The 19,300-nt window shown below is 43.5% G+C and overlaps 1 protein-coding gene across 2 annotated transcripts in view; it reads right to left on the reverse strand.

The window, feature by feature from the left end:
• DPYS (dihydropyrimidinase) overlaps positions 1–18,909 on the reverse strand; it is an 89,126-nt gene extending 70,217 nt beyond the window's left edge. For both annotated transcript variants that reach the window (XM_060127564.1, XM_060127563.1), the window contains exons 1-2: positions 18,646–18,909; positions 4,759–4,917 (exon numbers count right to left, since the gene is read on the reverse strand). In XM_060127564.1, the coding sequence (XP_059983547.1) occupies positions 4,759–4,917; positions 18,646–18,909 (423 nt within the window). The remainder of the gene's footprint in view (positions 1–4,758; positions 4,918–18,645) is intronic.
• Between the last annotated feature and the right edge of the window lie 391 nt (positions 18,910–19,300).

Genomic DNA, 19,300 nt, shown 5'->3' on the forward strand with positions numbered 1-19,300 from the left:
TGCGGCAGGCGGGATCTTTAGTTGCGGCATGTGGGACCTAGTTCCCTGACCAGGGATCGAACCCAGCCTCCCTGCATTGGGAGTGCAGAGTCTTAGCCATTGGACCACCAGGGAAGTAAGTCCCTACAATACTTTAAATCATGAAACAGTTAATAGTATTTCCCCCAAATACTTCACTGTTATACTTTATGAAATTCTCAGCATCTATCTCCTGATGAGAAGAAATTATTCTAGAACATGAAAATGAAGCCACTGGCAGCAACAGAGGCAATTGTGTCTCTAGAAGGAATCAGAGCTAATGTGAAGTAAGGGTTTGGGGTCAAATCTGAAACCTACAGGATGAGTTCAGAGATGCAGGTAGTGGAAGATGCAGACTGAGCCACTGGCAGCTCCTGGGAGTTGAGTGACTCTGGACCTGTCAGAAGCCTCAGGAGCCTTCAGCGTTGCCAACTAAAAGGTTCTGATCACCGATTCCAATGTGTGGAGGTGGGGAGGTGCCCCACCCTCACCAAGCGGCTCTCCAGACACCAGCTGGGGGATCCTACAATTAAACTCAATTTTCACACTATCTACCTGCACCACAGGTAGACTGCACTGTGTTCCACAAGTTACGGGTTCAGTGCTATGGGGTGTCCAGGTTGTCACCTGCACTTCTGACCAACTGGCTATAAGTGAGAGCTTCCCACAACCCCCTCCTCGGATTCAATTAATTTGCTAAAGCGGTTCACAGAACTCAGAGAAACATTTTACTTACTGGATCACCAGCTTATGATAAAAGGATACGATAAAGGATATAGATGAACATCTGGATGGAAGAGGTATGTCCTAGGGCAAGGAATGGGGAAAGGGGACGGGGCTTGAATGCCCTCTCTGAGAGCGCCACTCTCCCCAAATCTCCAATCGGTCAGCATCCTGGAAGCTCTCCAAATCCTATCCTTTCAAGTTGTGGCGGAGGCTCAATTACATGGTCATGATTGATTAAAGCGTTGGCCACTGGCGACTGATCCAGCCTCCAGCCCCTCTCCCCTCCCCTCCAGGTCAGCTGGGTGGGACTGAAATTTTCAACCCTCTAATAAAACAGTTGGCTCCTGGGGCAATCAGTCCCCATCTTTAGGTGGGGTCTAAAAATCACCTCTTTACCATAATAAAAGACACCTTTGTTGCTGTCATCACTTAGGAAATTCCAAGGGTTTTAGGAGCTCTGTGCCAGAAATGGGGACGGAGACCAGATACGCATTTCTTATTATAAATCGCAACATCACACCAATGGTAAGGGACAAGTTAAGATCAAAACTAGCTTAGTAATTGCCCTTGCAGGTCCAATTCTAGTCTCAACAAAGACTAAAAACTTCAAAGGAAGAGTCAGAAGATGATCAAATAAAATTGCTTGAATTTCTACATGTTAAAAAAAAAAACCACACGCACACATACATATATATAACATAAAATATAAAACAAAAATATACGACAAAACATAAAAATATATAACAGACATAGGATTATAGCTCTTAGTTAAGAAAAAATTTAAAAAGAGTTATTGCTGTTTCTACTTGATAAGAAAAACCCTAACATTCTAGGTAAAAAATGTTACAGTTCAAACAGTAAATACAAATGACTAATAAACATGGAAAAAATGTTAACTTTCCTACTGATTAAAAAGTATAAAATAGGGACTTCCCTGGTGGCACAGTGGTTAGGAATCCACCTGCCAATGTGGGGGACATGGGTTTGATCCGGGAAGATCCCACATGCCACGGAGCAACTAAGCCCGTGTGCCACAACTGCTGAGCCTGTGCTCTAGAGCCCACGAGCCACAACTACTGAGCCTGCAAGCCACAACTACTGAAGCCCACGTGCCTAGAGTCTGTGCTCCACAACAGGAGAAGCCACTGCAATGAGAAGCCCACACACAGCAATGAAGAGTAGCCCCCGCTCACCAGAAGTAGAGAAAGCTCGCATGTAGCAACAAAGACCCGACGCAACCATAAATAAACAAATAAATTTATTTAAAAAAAAAAGTACAAAATAAAACAACGCAATTTTTCCCTACTGAATCAGCAAAGTTTTAAAAATGACAATATCACATGTTAAGTTACTCACTTCCACCACTATTTATTCCTTTACTAATTTTCCTTACTTTCCTCCATAGCGCTTTATCACCTGGCATATAATATAGTTACTTGTTGATGGCCTGCCTCCTCCTCTAGAATTTCCACCCCGTAAGAGCAGGGCCTTTGTACAGTTTGTCCATTGCTATATCCTAGAATAGTGCCTGGTCCATAGTGGCCACTCAGTAGCTTTTTGTTGGATGAATAAATGCATGAAAAGGAACGGCAAACACCAAAATGCTGAGAATGGCATCACTGAAATGATGGAATGGGTTCCAAGATCCATTAAGCGACGACAGCAAGGGCCGGACTTGCGATAGTGTGCCTCATTTTTTTAAGCTTCTTTATAAGTTCATATTTTCTACCATGAGTCTATTACTTTTATAGTCAGAAAAAAATTGCTTTAAACGTTGTTGGAATATTCACACGATGGGGTTCCCAAAGGGGGTTATGATCTGCATTGCTCAGATGAAATACCTATTACTCCCTGAGTAGAAGAGCCTTTCTGAAGGTGGCCTCGTTAAACATCCCTGCCATCCACATCCGTATCCACGGGTAAGTCTCACTAGACTGTATTGCTCTCGCACCATCAGCATCACCTGGGAGCTTGTGAGAAATGCAGAATCTCAGGCCCTGCCCCAGACCTACTGCGATGGGTTGACTGTGTCCCCCCCAGATTCATATGTTGAAGTCCTAACCCCCAGTACCAAATGTGACCTCGCTTGTGTAAAAAATTAATAAATAGAAACCTTAATTAAGCGGATGTCGGGAGACCAGAAGGGGGAGCTCTCACACCTGCATGTCAACACAGGGAAAAAAAAAAAGACTCAACACAGGGAAAAAAAAAGACTCCTTTCTTGGCAAGGACTCAGCCAATGAAACGTCACGGACTCTTTGTTTACTACAGCCCCCCCAGCTTCCTTTCCCCCTCGAGGAAAGCCTGCTCCTTCCCTTGCCCTGCGGGGACTTGCACGTGGCTCGCCAAGCTTCAGACCCTGAACTGCAATTCTCTGCTGATCCCAAATAAACCCATCTTTGCTGGAGAAATACCCAGCAGTCTGTTTGTTTCAGGTCAACATTTGGAAATAGGGGCATTGCAGATGTAATTAAGATGAGGTCAGCAGGGTGGACCATAATCCAATAAGATTGGCGTCTTTGTTAAAAGGGGAAATTTAGACACAGACACACACACACACACACAGAGAACATCATGTAAAGATGATGGCAGAAATTCAGGTGATGCTCCTTCAAATCAAAGAATACCAGAGATTGTCAGGAAACCACCAGAAGCTGGTGAGAGGCATGAAAGAGATTCTTCCTTACAGCCCTCGGAAGGAATCAACACTGCCAACACCTTGATCTCAGACTTTTAGCCTCCGGAACTGTGAGACAGTACACTTCTGCTGTTTCAGCCACCCAGTTTGTAGTTCTTTGTTGCAGCAGCCCTAGCAAAGTAATACACTTACTGAACATAATCTGTGTTTTAACAATATTCACCAGGTAATCATTTGCATATTAAAGTGTGAGGAACACTGGTAAGGGCAAACATCTTCACCTTTGCTCTATCTTATAAAACAAGAGAGGGAGGAAAGGAGGAAGGGAGAAGGGAAAGGAGGAAGGGAGATAGAGAGGAAGGACGGGAGGGAGGGAGGGAAGAAGGAAGGTAGGAAGGTAGGAAGACCCTAAAAGCACGAAAGAGATCAGATGCCTCATTTAGAATGGCGTTTCTGGGGAAAAATTAACTTTTTCTCTGGACTATAAACCTTGCTATTACGTTTGCTGAACTATCTGTTAAAGACTGATTACTTGTTTTATATTAACTTGGTGTCTACAGTCCAAATTTTGGGAGGAAGGAGGGACATAAGTTACATGGTAACTTCAAATAAAGTCATCCCATGAGCCCTTTCTGGCAAAACGAGTTCTGAATTAAGTTCAATGTGGAAAAACATGCTATTGATTTAAACCACAAGTCAAAGTTCCTTCCAAAGTACACATACATGTTTTCACGGGAAAAAAAATAAACATATTTTAACGTCTCTCAAAACTGTCTTTTCTGTCTGAATCATGTTATCATTTCTGCCATGACCTAAATCATTAGCAGATACGGAAGGTTGTGTAAGCTGTTTTGAAATGCCTTGACCAGGTGTTGATGTTAGCAGAGCACCAGGTTAGTGCACAGCTAGGAGAAGGCCTTGAACACATTCCCAGTCTGTCCCTTCCTTGGTTTTTTCCCAGATATTAAAAACATTTGTAACTAAAGTTTCGATCTGTGGGAAAACACTGCTTAAAAGTGTCCTGTATTGTTAAGTTGAGAAGTCCAGTACTTAAAAAAAATTACATTTAAAGTATTTACAATTCATGAATTAAGTATTAGGAAAGTCTTTTGTGAATGAGTATAAGGGATTTATCCTACCACTTTCATACGCCTTAAATTTTTTTTTAGTTTTCTAAGTTGATAATACCTCACATGATTTAAAATTCAAACGGTACAAAAGAGTATGCAGTGAAAAGTCTTCCCTCCAACTCTGACTTCCAGGAAGCCACCAACATCACCAGTTCCTTACGTTTTGACATTGCCTGTTCCTTGACCTTTGCACAGAACAAGGACTAAAGGACTAAATGGAAGAAACTGGCCCCCCCAGTGGTTCACCTGCTCGCTCCACCATGTCACCGCCACATGAAGGCTGTAGTCACAGCAGACTTTGGGATCGGCCCAGCTTCGCCAGGTCTCGAAGGCCTCGATGAGGGAGTGGCCTTTGTGAGGAATGGCAAAATCAATGATCATGGTGGTGCCGCCTGCCAGGGCAGCCTGCAATCACAAAAGAGTTTCAACAGGTTAGCCATCAGTTTTCTAGCTGAGTCATTTATCCCCTTGAACAACAGGCATTCTCAAGCACTTGGGCAAACTTGATGGGTCCAGGAAATTGCACAAAGATGCTGCCTGTTTAAGAGATCTAGAGAGACATGAATAGATGTTCCATAAATTAAAGTCTGAAGTATTAAAAGAGCTGGAATTGCTTCTGCAAAAAGAATGACACGTCTGGTGAAATGAAAATGGCTTTGACCAAAGAAAACAGTGAAGGTTGTAAAGTAAAACCAAAATGGAAAAACGGAGAAGATTCAAACATTTTTCTTCTCAAAAAAACATCATTGTACAATCCACTTCATTAGAATCAATCTCGGTGAACTCTATCTCTAACTACACTGTGTTCCACACAGAATCCTGGGAGACTCACGTGATTCCCACCTGACCCTCATTCCCCACAACCAACTGGTGACTCCTTAACCTTTCCTTAATTCTCAGCTGTCCCCTCTAATCCATCTCCAATGCTCTGGTCTTAATGTCACCCCTCAGCTTGATCTTTATGTCCCCAGTTTCGCTCTTACTTCCTCCAATGCAAACCCCTTTTGCAATTAGGGGGAAATTCCAAAGCACAGACGTGACCCCTTGACTCCAAGACTTAAAACTGAATGCTTCTCACTGCCCCTGGAATAGCATTGAATCTTTTTAACATGATCTACAAGGTCTTGCACGATCTGCCTCGAAGCTTCTATTTCCCCTGGCATATTACACTATGTTACATTACAACTGGATTAAAAACTATTAAGTTATTAAATCATTGACTAATTACTGACTTTGATTTCATTTAAACTAAGATTAAAAGATGGTTAAATGTGTTTTTAACTGCTGTGTTCAGACAATGTAGGTGAAAAAAAAAAAAAAAAAACATAGGCAGGGATATACTAGTGCACTGGTTAAGGGCGCCGACCAAAGAGGCTTATTGGTTCCAGGGCACAGCTCAGATTCAGCACTTGTCAGCTATGGTACTCTGAGCAATTCCTTAACCGCTTCCTTCCCTCCTTCCTCCCTTCCTTCCATCCTTCCTCCTTCCCTTCCTTCCTTAAGTCGTTCCTTCCTTCTTTCCTTGTACAGTATTGTTCTGTACATTCTGCACATTTGATCCCCAGAACTTATTCATCTTATAACTGGAAGGCTGTGTCCTTTGATCAACAGCTCCCCATTCCCCCCATGCGCCCCAGCCCCTGGCAACCACCATTCTACTCTTGGTTTCTCTGAGTCTGGCTTTTTTAGATTCCACATATAAGTGAGATCATATAATATCTGTGTTTCTCTGTCTGACTTACTTCACTTAGCACAATGTCCTCAAGGTCCATCCACTTTGTCACAAATGGCAGGACTTCCCTCTTTCTGGATAATATTCCAGTGTAGACATACACCATATTTCCTTTATCCACTCATTCACAGATGGACACGTTAACTTATCTATATCTAGACTATTGTGAATAATGCTGCAATGAACATGCGAGTGTAGACAGCAATTTCTTAACCTCTGTGTGCCTTTGATTCCTAACCTGTAAAGTGAGGACAGTGATTGTACCTGAACCATAGGGCTGTTGGGAGGATTGAATTGGGGTGACGTATATAAAGTGCTTAATACCGTGTTTGACTCATGGTAAGCGCTTCATAGGCTTCAGCCCACAAGGAGTGATGAGCCTTTGCACCACTGCTTTAGAATCAGGCATTTCCCCGCTTTTCATACATTGACTCATCTCACCACCAGAAGCATGGTCATGTTACAACAAAGAAGGGAGTGCCACCAGCTTCCCTCCCAGGTCTGCAGCCCTGTCACCCTCCCCCCCACTCACGGCCCCCCAGACATGCTGAGTGCTCCCAAGGTCCCAGCTGCTACATTAGCTCCATTCTATCTCCTTGTTCTTGCTTACTGCAATGGATTTTTATTTTTCCTTAAGTCACTTGGTCCCACTCCAACTCTTTTTGCTCTCAAAAATCTCACTATTTATACAGGATCCTGTACCTTATCTTTAGATAACAATTGCCTTATGCATTGCAAAACAATACATATTTGCATTTCTTAAGAAATCCCTATTGGTATAATGACAATGCCAGAAAAAATTCCTTAGGCTCTATATTTTTATTTGAATGCAGATTAACCTTCTCACTTTCCTCCTTCTAAAATGTCTTCTCACAGGTACCCCTTGAGGCTGAAGGGCATTTTGCTAAGAGTGCTGTTAATTAAAGTGTCGGAAGAAAGTACTTTTTTAGTGTCTACTGAACTAGAAAATCAAGCTTAAAGAGCAATTCTTTCCATATTAATGTCTATCACATGCAGGATGTGGGGAAACTAAATACAGTGCTGGTAGAAATATAAATAAAATGATGCAGCCACTGTGGAAAATAGTTTGGCAGTTCCTCATAGTTACCATATGACCCATCAATTCCACTCCTAAGTATATACCCAAAAGAAATGAAAACATGTCCACACAAAAACTTGTACACAAATATTCAGAGCAGCATTATCCATGATAATCAAAAAGTGGAAACAACCCAAATGCCCATCTACTGACGAATGGATAAACAAAATGTGGTATATTCATACAATGGAGTATTATATGGCCATAAAAAGGAATGAGGTTCTGATGCACTTGCTACAACTTGGATGAACCTTGAAAACATGATGCTAAGTGAAAGAATCCAGTCACAAAAGATCACATATCATATGATTCCGTTTATATGAAATGTCCAGAAGAGATAAATCCATAGAGACAGTAAGTAGAATAGTGGTTGCCTGGAGCCAGGGGGCTTGGGGAAAGTTGGGGTGCTATCTAAAGGGTATGGGCTTCTTTCTGGGGAGATAAAAATGTTCCAAAATTGATTGTGGTGATGGTTGCACAGCTCTGTGAACATACGAAAGAACGTTAAACTGTACACTCTAAATGGCTAACTGGTATTGTATATCAATTACATCTTAATAAAATTATTACCAAAAAACTGTCTACCCAAGTAAGCCATTACAGGGAGTGGGTGGGCTGTTACACACAATGCAATGAAAAGTCTTCCCTCCAATTCTGACTTCCAGGAAGCAACCAACATCACCAGTTTCTTGTGTTTTGACACTGCCCATTTCTTGATCTGCCCATTTCTTGATCTTGTACAGAGCAAGGACTAAGGGACTAAATGGAAGAAACTGGACCCCCCAGTGGTTCACCTGGTCACTCCACCATGTGACACACTAATAATCAGACACACACAAATAATCAGACCATCTAGAGGGGGAGACAGAAACAGGCACAAACAACTATAATAAAATAATCAGATGGTATTAATAGGTAGCAAGTACACTTCCATAGTAAATGTGATATAGGAATTGCTAAAGGGAAGTTAAAATTGATAAGCTCCCTAGAAGAGGAAAAGACTCCTGGGAATTCAGAGGAAGCTGGGATTTGAATTAGCATTAGGACATAAATGTGCAGTTGCCAATAAGGGTAATAGTATCTAACTTGTAGTGAGCGCTTATTATGTGTCAGGAACTATACTGATGTTCTAAGTGCTTTCACCATCTCATGAGCTCTGCAGCAGGTTGCACTGTTAACTCCTTTTTAGAGTTGAGGAAACTGAGAACAGCACCGTGAAGTAACTCCCCACCTCTCACAGCTAGAGAACAACAAAGGCAAGACTGGACCCAGGTCATTGGGCTCCAGAGCCAGTGCTTTCAGTAACAGTTGACAGCAGGGGGGAAACTCTGAGAAAAGGGTCCGTGAGGAAGCATCAGCAGAAGAGTGGTAAAGGGCAGAATGTACACGCAAAAGAGAAACAGACTCACAGGTAGAGAACACAAACTTGTGGTTATCAAAGGAGAGAAGGAAGATGGGGAGGGACAAATTAGAAGTATGGGATTAAGAGATACAAACAACTATGTATAGAACAGATAAGCAACAAGGATACACTGTACAGCCCAGGGAATTATACCCATTATCTTGTAATAGCCCATAATGGAGTAAAATCTGCAAAAACACTGACTCACTGTGCTGTACACCTGAAACCAACGTACTACCGTAAACCAACTGTACTTTAAAAACAGATGACTGGGATGTGTGAAGCAATGGTTCCCAGAAGAAGGCAAGGCAGTGGCTGGCTGTCTGCGGGGGTGACGGGAGTCCAGGAGCTGATTTTGACTGCAGTGACTGAGAGGTGGCAGATGAGGGGCCAGAGGAGGGCAGCCGATCTGGTCTTTGGAGGGAGCATGAATTCCGTGGACACCCTGAGCACGAGGTGCTCGGGCACATGTCCACTCTGTGTGTTTACAGACAGAGAAACGCAGCCCTGATGCTGACGAACACTCAAACGCAGGAGAAGGACGTGGCAGTCACCTTGCAGAGGATGCCAGAGGGGTCCCAAGGTCAGGGGAAATAACCAGAGAGAGAGAAGCCACGGCGACATGCTCCAGAACATACCAACCCTTAGCAAGAAAACAAAACAGGTCTGAGCCACTGGCTGTGTCTGGGTGGAGTGACTACAGATCCTTTTAATTTTCCTCTAGTTACATTTTCTCTTCGATAGTTGCTACATTTTCTATAACAAAGCCTAACTTTCAAAAGAAGAAAAAATAGTTTACATATATGTGATACAAATCCAGGTATGCATGTACATGCCATATAAATTAAGTAGCTCAACTTCGATGGGCCTCCTATGAGACTGAAGATGTGATGGTCAAATGGCCACTTTTTTTTTTTTTTTTAACTACAGCAAATTGAAATTCCTGGGGCTATCATTTAAAAGCCCATAAATAAGGATTTATCCCAGATGCTCTGTCTCCCTAAGGAACAGAAAAGGAGCAGCCACTCGTCTTCTTTGGTTTCTTCTCGTTCTGTTTCTCCTCCCTAATTTCCTCCTTCTTCTCACCCTCAAAACGGGAACAGATCTAGAAAAACTATAGTGCCTGGGACAGGACAGCCTGGGCCAATCCTAGGCAGTGGATTGATAACGGAACCTGTCTTCTTCCAAACCCCTGGGGCTTTATCCATCCACCTGCCGCAGGGATCCTGGCTGCTACCCTGGGACCTGGCAAACAGGGGCCGGGCACTGTCGGCGCCCCAGCCTCCTTTGAACCTCTTTCTTCCTCCTGCCTCTTTGGTTCTCTCTGGTTACCCAGGGTCCCTTGGCTGCCCAAAGTTATCTCAAACCCCTGACTATTATTTCAAGGTCTGAAATGTTCCCTTCTTTCCACTGGATCAGGGAGCCACGTGCCAGAGCTGCAGTTCTGTAATCCCAATTAGAGGGGACGCCAGGAGGTTTGTGAAGGAGACCTGCCCCTCCCGGGAAGCATCTGCCTCTTGAAAGAAGAGCTTGTTCAAATGCCCAGTCCTGGGTTAAGCATCTTACACACATTAGCTCATTGAATGAAGCCTTGCTATGGTCCCGAGAGGTAGAAATTGCTTTTCTTATTCTACAGTTGAGGATACTGAGGCTCAGAGAGGTCAAATGACTCTCCAGGGTCACACAGCTGGTGAATTCTCACTGGGAACATGGAGGAGGACACAGCTTTGAGCAGGAGCTCTTACATTCAGCCTACTCTGGGCCTCAACCCTAGGCAGGCCATTCCCCCTTATCCGATCTTCCACTTAGTGTGATCTGACTTCCAGCCTGTTGCCCCGGGTCATCAGTGAATCATTACTTGGAGAAAGGCATAGGTTGGTAAAATGAATCAAGCATTTAGGAAACCCAAAGCCATACCAAGACAAAACAAGTCCCATCAAATTATAAATTCACAAATGAGACGCAACTTTATTAAGCTCACGTGATGTTCATCACTGCGACAACTGCCATTGAAATAATGCGCCCCTAAAAGAGTTATTACAAGGAAAGGCCCATATTAGTGCTTCTTGGCCTTCACACACTTGTTAGCCATGGGATAATTAACTTTACCCAGCAAACCAACTCATCCAAACATCTCATTCCTAGCCCACCTTGGATATTTTCAGTATTCATTGAATTGCTTTTAACATCAGATGCTTCTAGATTCACTTCACAAAATGTTCACCAGGGTCAACGTCTGAAGAATGAAGAGAGTTTACGGGAGGGGGAACCAGTAAAGGGTGAAAATTTCTTTCATATTCTTATACAAAACCTAATTGTTTCCTTTGTATTTATTGCTGACTGACTTCTCCTTTATTTGTCAGTCAGCCAAACAAAATGCGTTTGCCTTTTCTAATCTTGGCTCATAAATCAGTTCTTTTGGCTAATTACTTTGGCTGTTCTCCCTTGAAAATCTTCCGATCTGTCTAAAACCTTCTCTTGAGAGGAAAAGAGCATGTGCTGTCTTAGGTGGAAACGTGATAGAACATAAATTGGGATAAACTCTTAACCCAAAAGTGGGGTCATAATATGACAGAACACAAGATTTTATTTAAGACTGTATTAGGTTGTAAATCATTATTGAAGGCATCCCAAAGATTTTCTTTCCTTTTATGGTGTCACTGAATTTTCATTTCTAAGCTCATCCTAGAACAAGTAACTTTGTTTCACTAAAATTTATCAGAGGACCTGCTCGACCCAAATAAAACAAAAAGAAATCCAACAGTACATTTGAGCCTTAGGGAGAAAAACACGTGGCTGAATTTTCAGATTTCTCATAGTCACTAAGACTTATGAAAACAAACTTCATGATCCCAGTTTACGTTCCAACTCTAGAAGCATATCCAGCTTTGTAAAGATGTCCTCCACAGTGCCTCTCCACACTCCTTGCCTCCCCAAATGTGAAACAATAATCACACCGTCAACCATCCCACTGTGCAAACCAAGACTCAAGAGGCACCCTTGACGTCTACCTGTTCCCTTCCCTACATCCCCAAATCCAATCCATCAGCAACCTATCCCCTCCCCTGCATACTCCCTGAGTCTCCATACTTCCTGCATCTGCACCTCCGTTGCCCTGTGCCACCCTCATCTTCTGACTAGACTAGACCAGCTAGTCTGGGCCACTTCCAATCTGTTATTGACTTCCCTCTGCTCTCAGGATGAAGAAAACAATTATTACACAGCCCATAAAGCCCTGCACGATCTGAGTTCCTTTCCACCTCAGAGAGCCAAGTCACCCATACTCTTCTCTCCCTGTCCCCTCTCTACCTAGTCCAGTGACTCTTAACCGTGGCTGCACACTGGCATGGTCTAGGGAACTTTCATCTGGCTGTGTGGTTTCTGAAATCCTTCTATGAAAATGTTACTGTAGAATGTAGACTCTGAGCACACTTGAAAGCTGAACGCTCAGTTTTGTCCCAAGCCCATTACCTAATCAGCGTTAACCAGGACTTTTAACAAAACAGAATTACAGTCTATTTCTGTATCTATGCCTCCAATAGTTTCCTGTTTTTAAGAAAAGACTATGGTTTGTTTTATTTTAAGCTTTTACGTGTGAACAGATCCTCAGGGCTCAGGAACTCATGACTATCACTATAACGTGAAATTCCTCTATTAGATGCAATGAAACATAACAGAAAAATTGCAGTGTCCTCCCTCAACTGTTACGTGACATCTGAATAAAAGCACAAGATGGTGTTGAGGAGAAGGCTCTGGGGAGTGGCAGAGGCTCACTTATTGGAAATGCAGCCCAGTGATGCCAGCAATTAGGAATGGTGACCAAGCACAAGGGAAAACGCCAGGTCAAAACCTGTTTACTCAAAAATAGTCACAAATTGTCCAAGTTAAGTCTACAAGTCCAAAAGTCCACTGTATATAATTTATTATTAAAGCCAAGATAAATTAGAACCCCATATACCTCCAGTCTGTCTGCCATTGCGAGCAAAGACCACAGTTTGCATCTCTATAACCCCAACCATAATGCCTGGCACGCAGTGGGTTTCCAAGAACGATTTGTTGACTGAATTCATGGAACGTAACTATCAACTTGAAAATTCCTTGGCTTAAGGTTATTCCATATTAGACGGCAGTGACAAGGTCCAGAATGTGCCACTGTGGCATAAAAATCATTTTGAGCAGCAGGCATTTGAGAATAGGCTTTTTTTCCTGAACTCCCTTACCTGCCTAAAAGCAGAGCTTTTCAAAAGAACTGAATTGTCATAAATGCCTCTCCAGGAAGATGACTCTTACCACCTGAGACTAGAAGCCTGCACTGCACCTAAATAGACCTCGTCATGAACTATCGTATCTCCAGCTATTCCCCTAAGAACCCACTGGTCTTTCCTAAAAGTCATTTGTTTTTCCATAGGTGCCCTTCTTCCCCTCCCCTTCCCTTGTTAAGGTGATATAGAAGTCCCAAATTCTAACCGCCTCCTTGAAGCACATTTTTCTGTGAACTTGCACTGAATGTACATGAATTTTAAAAATCTATCTTTCCTCTTGTGAATCTGTCTTTTGTCAGTTTAATTTGTGGGCCCCCAAAAACTAAACATTAAGAGGTTAGAGGAAAAATTTTTCTTTCCCGACAGCAACGTCAAGGAAACCTTGAATCCTGACTACCTCTGTCAGACACTGAAGGCATGCAGTCCAGATAAATGAGGGAGAAAACAAGCAGTGGAAGTGGAAAGCATGCAAAACTCAAGTATGAAAACTGAAAGAAGGCAAGTCCCAGATTCTGTAAAATTCAGTGAAAGGATTCCTAACACACAATACCTTCAATAGGGCCAAAGCCCTATTTAATATCAAATGGTTTCAAATTAATCTTTGAGATGGTTTTATTTTCTTCCTCTGATTAGTGCAAAGAGTAACTTTGTAATCAGTAAATAGCCACTGAAGGAAATCACAGAATTATACACTCTTACAGCTGGAACATGGAACTTATTAACACAAGAATGTTCAAAGCTCAGCCTTACAAGCAATTAAAGAAATGCTTGTTTAAAAACATTAAGAAATTCTATGTTTTTCCTACTAAATTTGCATAGATTTTTAAAAAGTAAATATCCACAATTAGCTAGGACGCAGTGAGATGGGAATTAGGATGTATTGCTGGGAGGGGGGCATAAATTGAAGGGCAATCTGGATGTACGTGTTAGACTCCTTTAGGATGGATCTAACACTCACTGGCCCAGGCATTTCACCCTGAGAGGTGATTTCTACGTCAATCATGAGGAATCTGAGTGATAAATTACGTCACAACATTGTTATGCGCAAGCCAAAAAAGCTGGAAGCCACCAAAATGTCTAACACGAACAAGATGAGAGTGGAGCTGTTAACAGTTGGGGAAACAGAGGATGAAAAATGGGTCGAGCACTTGAAGAGAAGGATAAACTTGGGCACTTGAAGTTTGAGGCGCCTGTGGGACATTCATTGTCAGATGGGCAGAAATGGAAGCCTGACGCGGAAGAGATACAAGACCAGAGAGAAAGATCTGGGACTCAGACTCGGAGAAGTCAACAGGCCACAGAAATCACGTTCTCTGGCAGCAGTGAAGGCCGTGGGTGAAAGGTTTAACGAACAAGGCTGATTCCAAAGTGTATGCACCATTTAGTAGAAGGAAAAATGTTTATACGTGCCCCCAAAAAGAAAAATCTGAAAGGAAAATGTTGAAATTATAGATGATTTAGATATTATTTTTCTTTATACTCTTCTGTATTTTCCTTTTTTAAAAAAAAAAAAGCAGTGTCTTCATTCAACTATGTATAAGTGAATATAATGCTCCAGCATTTTCCTGAATGATAAATATATGTATTTTTCATTACTTAAAAAAAAAAATTTAATCCGAGATGTTCTAACTATTGCCTTGTTTTACAGATATGGAAATGCTGACAACACCAGTAGAGGAAGTGACTTGCCCAAGGTCATGCAGTCAGCAAGCACAGCTTCTGAAAACCATCCTGGAGCTCCAGCAAGAAACAGAAAAAGGGATTTGGTTTGTAACCAAGCTCTCTGAATCACAGCTCTTCTACCAGGTGAGGAAGCTCTATAAATACAACCTTAAATATGTGCTTAATCATATACCTTCCACTGACTTATTGTAAGTAATCACCTCCATGGCATTTTACCAAAATGTTCCAGAGCAAAGTATAATCTTCTCTCTCGATAATTTTGAGGACTTTTTGTCCTTCACAAAAAAAGTGTTCTGCATTTTCTCAATTAAAAAAAAAAAAAAAAGATCCTTTTGCCAGCTACTGATGCTGTCAGGTTTTTAATGTGAGTCCACCCACTCCAAGCTGTATCTATGTCTGAATACAAATACATATATTTGAAGACTGGCCAAGTTCTTTTAATTCATTCTCTTATCACAGGATGTAGTAAAAGCAAAGTCATATTTCCTTCAAATTTATCTCATTTTCAATACCCATTTGAATAAAAAAATCCCATTGTCTTTCACGACGGATACTGAATTACTGGAAGACCACTGTACATCTAGTCTAGACCAACAAAATGAAATATGATTTCTTTAAAGCAGAATGCTATTTCCATTACTTACATCAGATGGAAAGCTTTTACCTGTAATTAATAAATCAATTATAAGCTTTAAACCTACCTCTGACATGAATTAGATTTCCAAAATATGTAACCTTTGGTTGACCTATATTTCATTTTTAAAACTGGGGTCCATCACAATCTAGTGATCAATACATAGAACACCACAAACAGTATCCCTTCTGTTTGTCAGACATTATAAATGATTAGCATTATGCTTGCAGGAAGCACACAGCTGTTGGTCTAACCTTTTGGGGCCCATCTCCTGAAAGCATGATATATCGTTCTTACTTTATAGCTTTCTGTACTTAAGGTACCCATTTCTGTAGCCTTAGGGATGATGTGGCTATAAATGCATGTATAAATGTCTCACAAACCCACACGGTGAGATGTGTATTTATTTTGACAAACTTAACTGCCTACAGTGTTGGGAAGGTAAAGAAGGGCTAGTGTATTTCTGAAAGATAACTGTGCTCTGTCTTTGACAAAAGACATCTCACAGTAACACACACCTTACATTCACAGCTTTTTCATCTACCTACTGCCATTCTGACGAATCTAAACATTAGACTTTTTTTCAATCATCATTTCAGAAAGGAAGAGAACCTAGTAGGTAAGAGCTCTAGGGATGGCAGGCAGTCCTGAATTTGAAGAGCCACTCTGCCACTTACCAGGTGTGCGACCTTGGGCAAGTGACTTAAGTTTCAGTTTCTTCAACTGCAAAGAGTAGACAATGGCACCTGGGATTGTTGGAAGACAATGCACAGCTTAGCACAGTGTCTAGTACACAGCACGGACTTGATAAAGTAAATGTTACTCAACAGTATTCATAAGATGCTTTTCAAGTTTGGTGTATAATATGAGGAGCATTTACAAAAGACTTCTGTGTCCCTGTTTCCCCAAACCAGAAACTCCATCAGCATTGCCTTGGGAATTATCGTGAAGACTCTAGAAAAGAGGACAAAATAACTCCACAATGCCCTTCTTTCAGGCCAATACTTTAATGCTCATCTCTATCTGTATTTACCTGGCTGGTTCCATTTTACGGAGCCTCATCTGTTTGTGGGATGGGGATGTCCTGGGATTCAACCAACCAATTCTGCAGCAGACTTTTGCAACTTTGCCCTTTTGTGAGTACTGTTTAATGTTCCACGTGAATTTAGTCTTTGCTAAATCTTTGACCTTATCTCGGACCATATCATTTTCTGCTTGTGATCCTAAGCTCATGAAAAACATGTTTTCCTTTAATGTTTTGACAACCTTTAAGTACAGAAACGCCTAGAGAATCAACTGGTAAGTTCTTTCAGATGAAAGATATGCTACAAAAGCCTGCCTTCTAAGTATGGAATCGTAAATCTCTCCACACTGGAATCCCAGAATGGCCGAGAACAGATAGAAAACTAAGAACCACCTCCCAGGGTCTTGGGGCACGCACAGATAAGCTTGAGAATGAGAAGCAATGTCCTGCCCTGGCAACACTCTAACCCCGCTTCTTGGCTGTTTCTGGTCTGGAACCCTGATCAGAGAAAGGGAAACAATGAGGGGGAATAACGCTAGTGGGCCTGGTGACCGATGGTCAGCCACAGCAGCAGGTCCCCTGCCATCAGCAATGCACTTAGTGAATGATGAGTCTGTGATAACAGAAAGTGCATGTACTATAACTGAATACAACAGGTTACAAAACCTTTATAATACAGGTACACACATTCATACACACATGCACAATACAACCTCAATTATGTAAAATAAAGCATATGAAAACCATAAAGACAATACACCAAAACACTGGTTGTCACTGACTGGGAGATTCTGGGTAATACTTTTCCTCTTTCTGCTTTCTTATTATTTTCTTCCAATTGTCTATAATCGTGTATAGCTTGGATATCTAAAAAACGTATTTTAAATGTCAACATAAATTCACTGAAATTTAGCAAATTTCACGTTTTAGCAAGAGAGAAAAATGAATACTCTTCACAACAGATAACGATCCTTCGTACAAACGACTTTGACCATTGTCCTGATGGTAAAGGTTGATAATTAGTAACTAGGAGGACGCTTTGCAAATATTGGCGCCAGCAGCCTGCCCCAGACCCCTCTCTCTGGGTCAGATGGTTCTTTTTTGTGTGAAACATTCTGGTCTATCCTAGAGGACGGGGGAACGTGGAGGGAGAGAGGTGTAGGGAGAGTGAAACTGTTAGAAATAGGTTGGGTAACGGATATATCCTCAAAACTGCTCTGAAAGTGTTTGCAGCCTGTACCTGCACTAAACAGACCGATCTGTTCCACACACACCAGGGCGTGGCCCACCAGGAAAAACCCGCGCATCCGTGAGTGACAGCTTAGACCTTAAGGATATCGATACTTCCACTTTGCAAGGAGCCGTTTCTCCCACCACATCCCCAATCGCAAGCCTCAAGGAGGGTGTAGGTTTGGCTCCAGCCAAAGTGCTGCGGGCAGTTTTAACTTTATGTTCCTGTAAGGCTGCCCTGTGCATCTCCTTTGGTTTCGGGAGCTCTGAAGATCCGTTTAAGGTTCTGTTCATAGACTGAGCCTCTAGGCCTTTGCGTCTAGAGAAACCCAAGCCTCCCTCACCTGGGGACCTGTGATCTGATCCTCCTACACCATCAGTAAAGATGCAGGTGCTTAAACAGCAAGAATCAGGGTATGTGTTTAATGTCCCTGGGGCAAGCACGTCGGAGAAGTGGTGGGGACAGGTCAAGTGTGAGTGCTGGGAGACCATTTCTGCAACAGCTCTCTTGGAAACCCTTGTCCACGTCGTACTTTTTCGGCTGGGGGGTGGAGGCAAAGACCGTGGACGCATGGGCTCATCACTATCACCCTCCGCGCACTGCCAACGTTTGAGTGACGGCAGTAACTTCTAGGTGAGTGGATTTTTCACTCGGTTTGGGCTGGGGATGGATGATGGGGACAAACGGCGGGGAGTGTCGACTTAAAAGAGTCTATCGATTTTATGGAGGCCTTGTGGACTTCCACAGAACACCCAGTGAAAAAGAGAGGTTCTGGGGGAGGGGTGCAGAGAAACGAGGGTGCGGGAATAGGCTGCCATAAACCTGCCAATTACCCAAAGAGAGCAGGGGGCGCCCGGCTTGTCGAAAGCCGGGCTGATGCCACCGAGGAGGGCCACCTAGAAGAAGGAAGCTCGGCGTGGGCGCCTTGACCCTCCGCGGTTCGCTCCCGCCCCCTCAAACCCCCGCGCGGCGCGAGCCCGCCCAGCCAGGCCCCGGGGGCGCAGCCTCAGAGGCGGCCGAGGGCTCGGCGGGCGTCCCGGCGTGCAGGGCGCGGCGAGGCGTGTACCTTGGTGCCCTGGTAGAAGTCGTCCACGGACCGCGAGCCCATGAAGGGGAACTGCATGTGCGTGTGCGTGTCGATGCCGCCGGGCAAGACCAGCTTGCCGGCGGCGTCTAGGACCCGCAGCCCGGCCGGCGCGTCCCCGGGCGGCAGCAGGTCGCGCCCCAGCGCCCGCACCACGCCGTCCTCCACCAGCACGTCGGCCACCTGCGAGGAGTCGTCGTTGACCACGCGCCCCCCGCGTATCAGGAGCCGCGACGGCGCCGCCATGGCGAGCGTCGCACGCGCTGCGGGCCGCCCTCCTTCCGGGGGCACGGGGAGGGCGCCCAGGCCGGGCTCCGGGTTTATCAAGGACCCTCTGCGAGGGGGCGGGGGAGGAGAGGCTCCACCCCCAGGGGGGTGGGCCTGCGCGAAAGGCTGCGGCGGACCCCGAGGTCAGCGGGCTTCCGACCTGAAAGTTCTGCCGCCCTGAATCCAGGTGTACGTCCAGACCCTAGATGTACACCGAGATTTTTCCCTTCCAGTCATTGGAAGGGAAAAGTCTTGGAGGTAGTTTTAAAGACGAGGGACGTTTGTTTTCCTTTCTAAGAAAAGGCACTTTGGGGAAAAAATCTACCTTTCTTCCCTTTATAAAGAGTGTGTCTGTACCAAAACGCAGAGA

The sequence above is a fragment of the Lagenorhynchus albirostris genome, chromosome 17 (genome assembly GCF_949774975.1).
Source record: "Lagenorhynchus albirostris chromosome 17, mLagAlb1.1, whole genome shotgun sequence".
NCBI lineage: Eukaryota > Metazoa > Chordata > Mammalia > Artiodactyla > Delphinidae > Lagenorhynchus > Lagenorhynchus albirostris.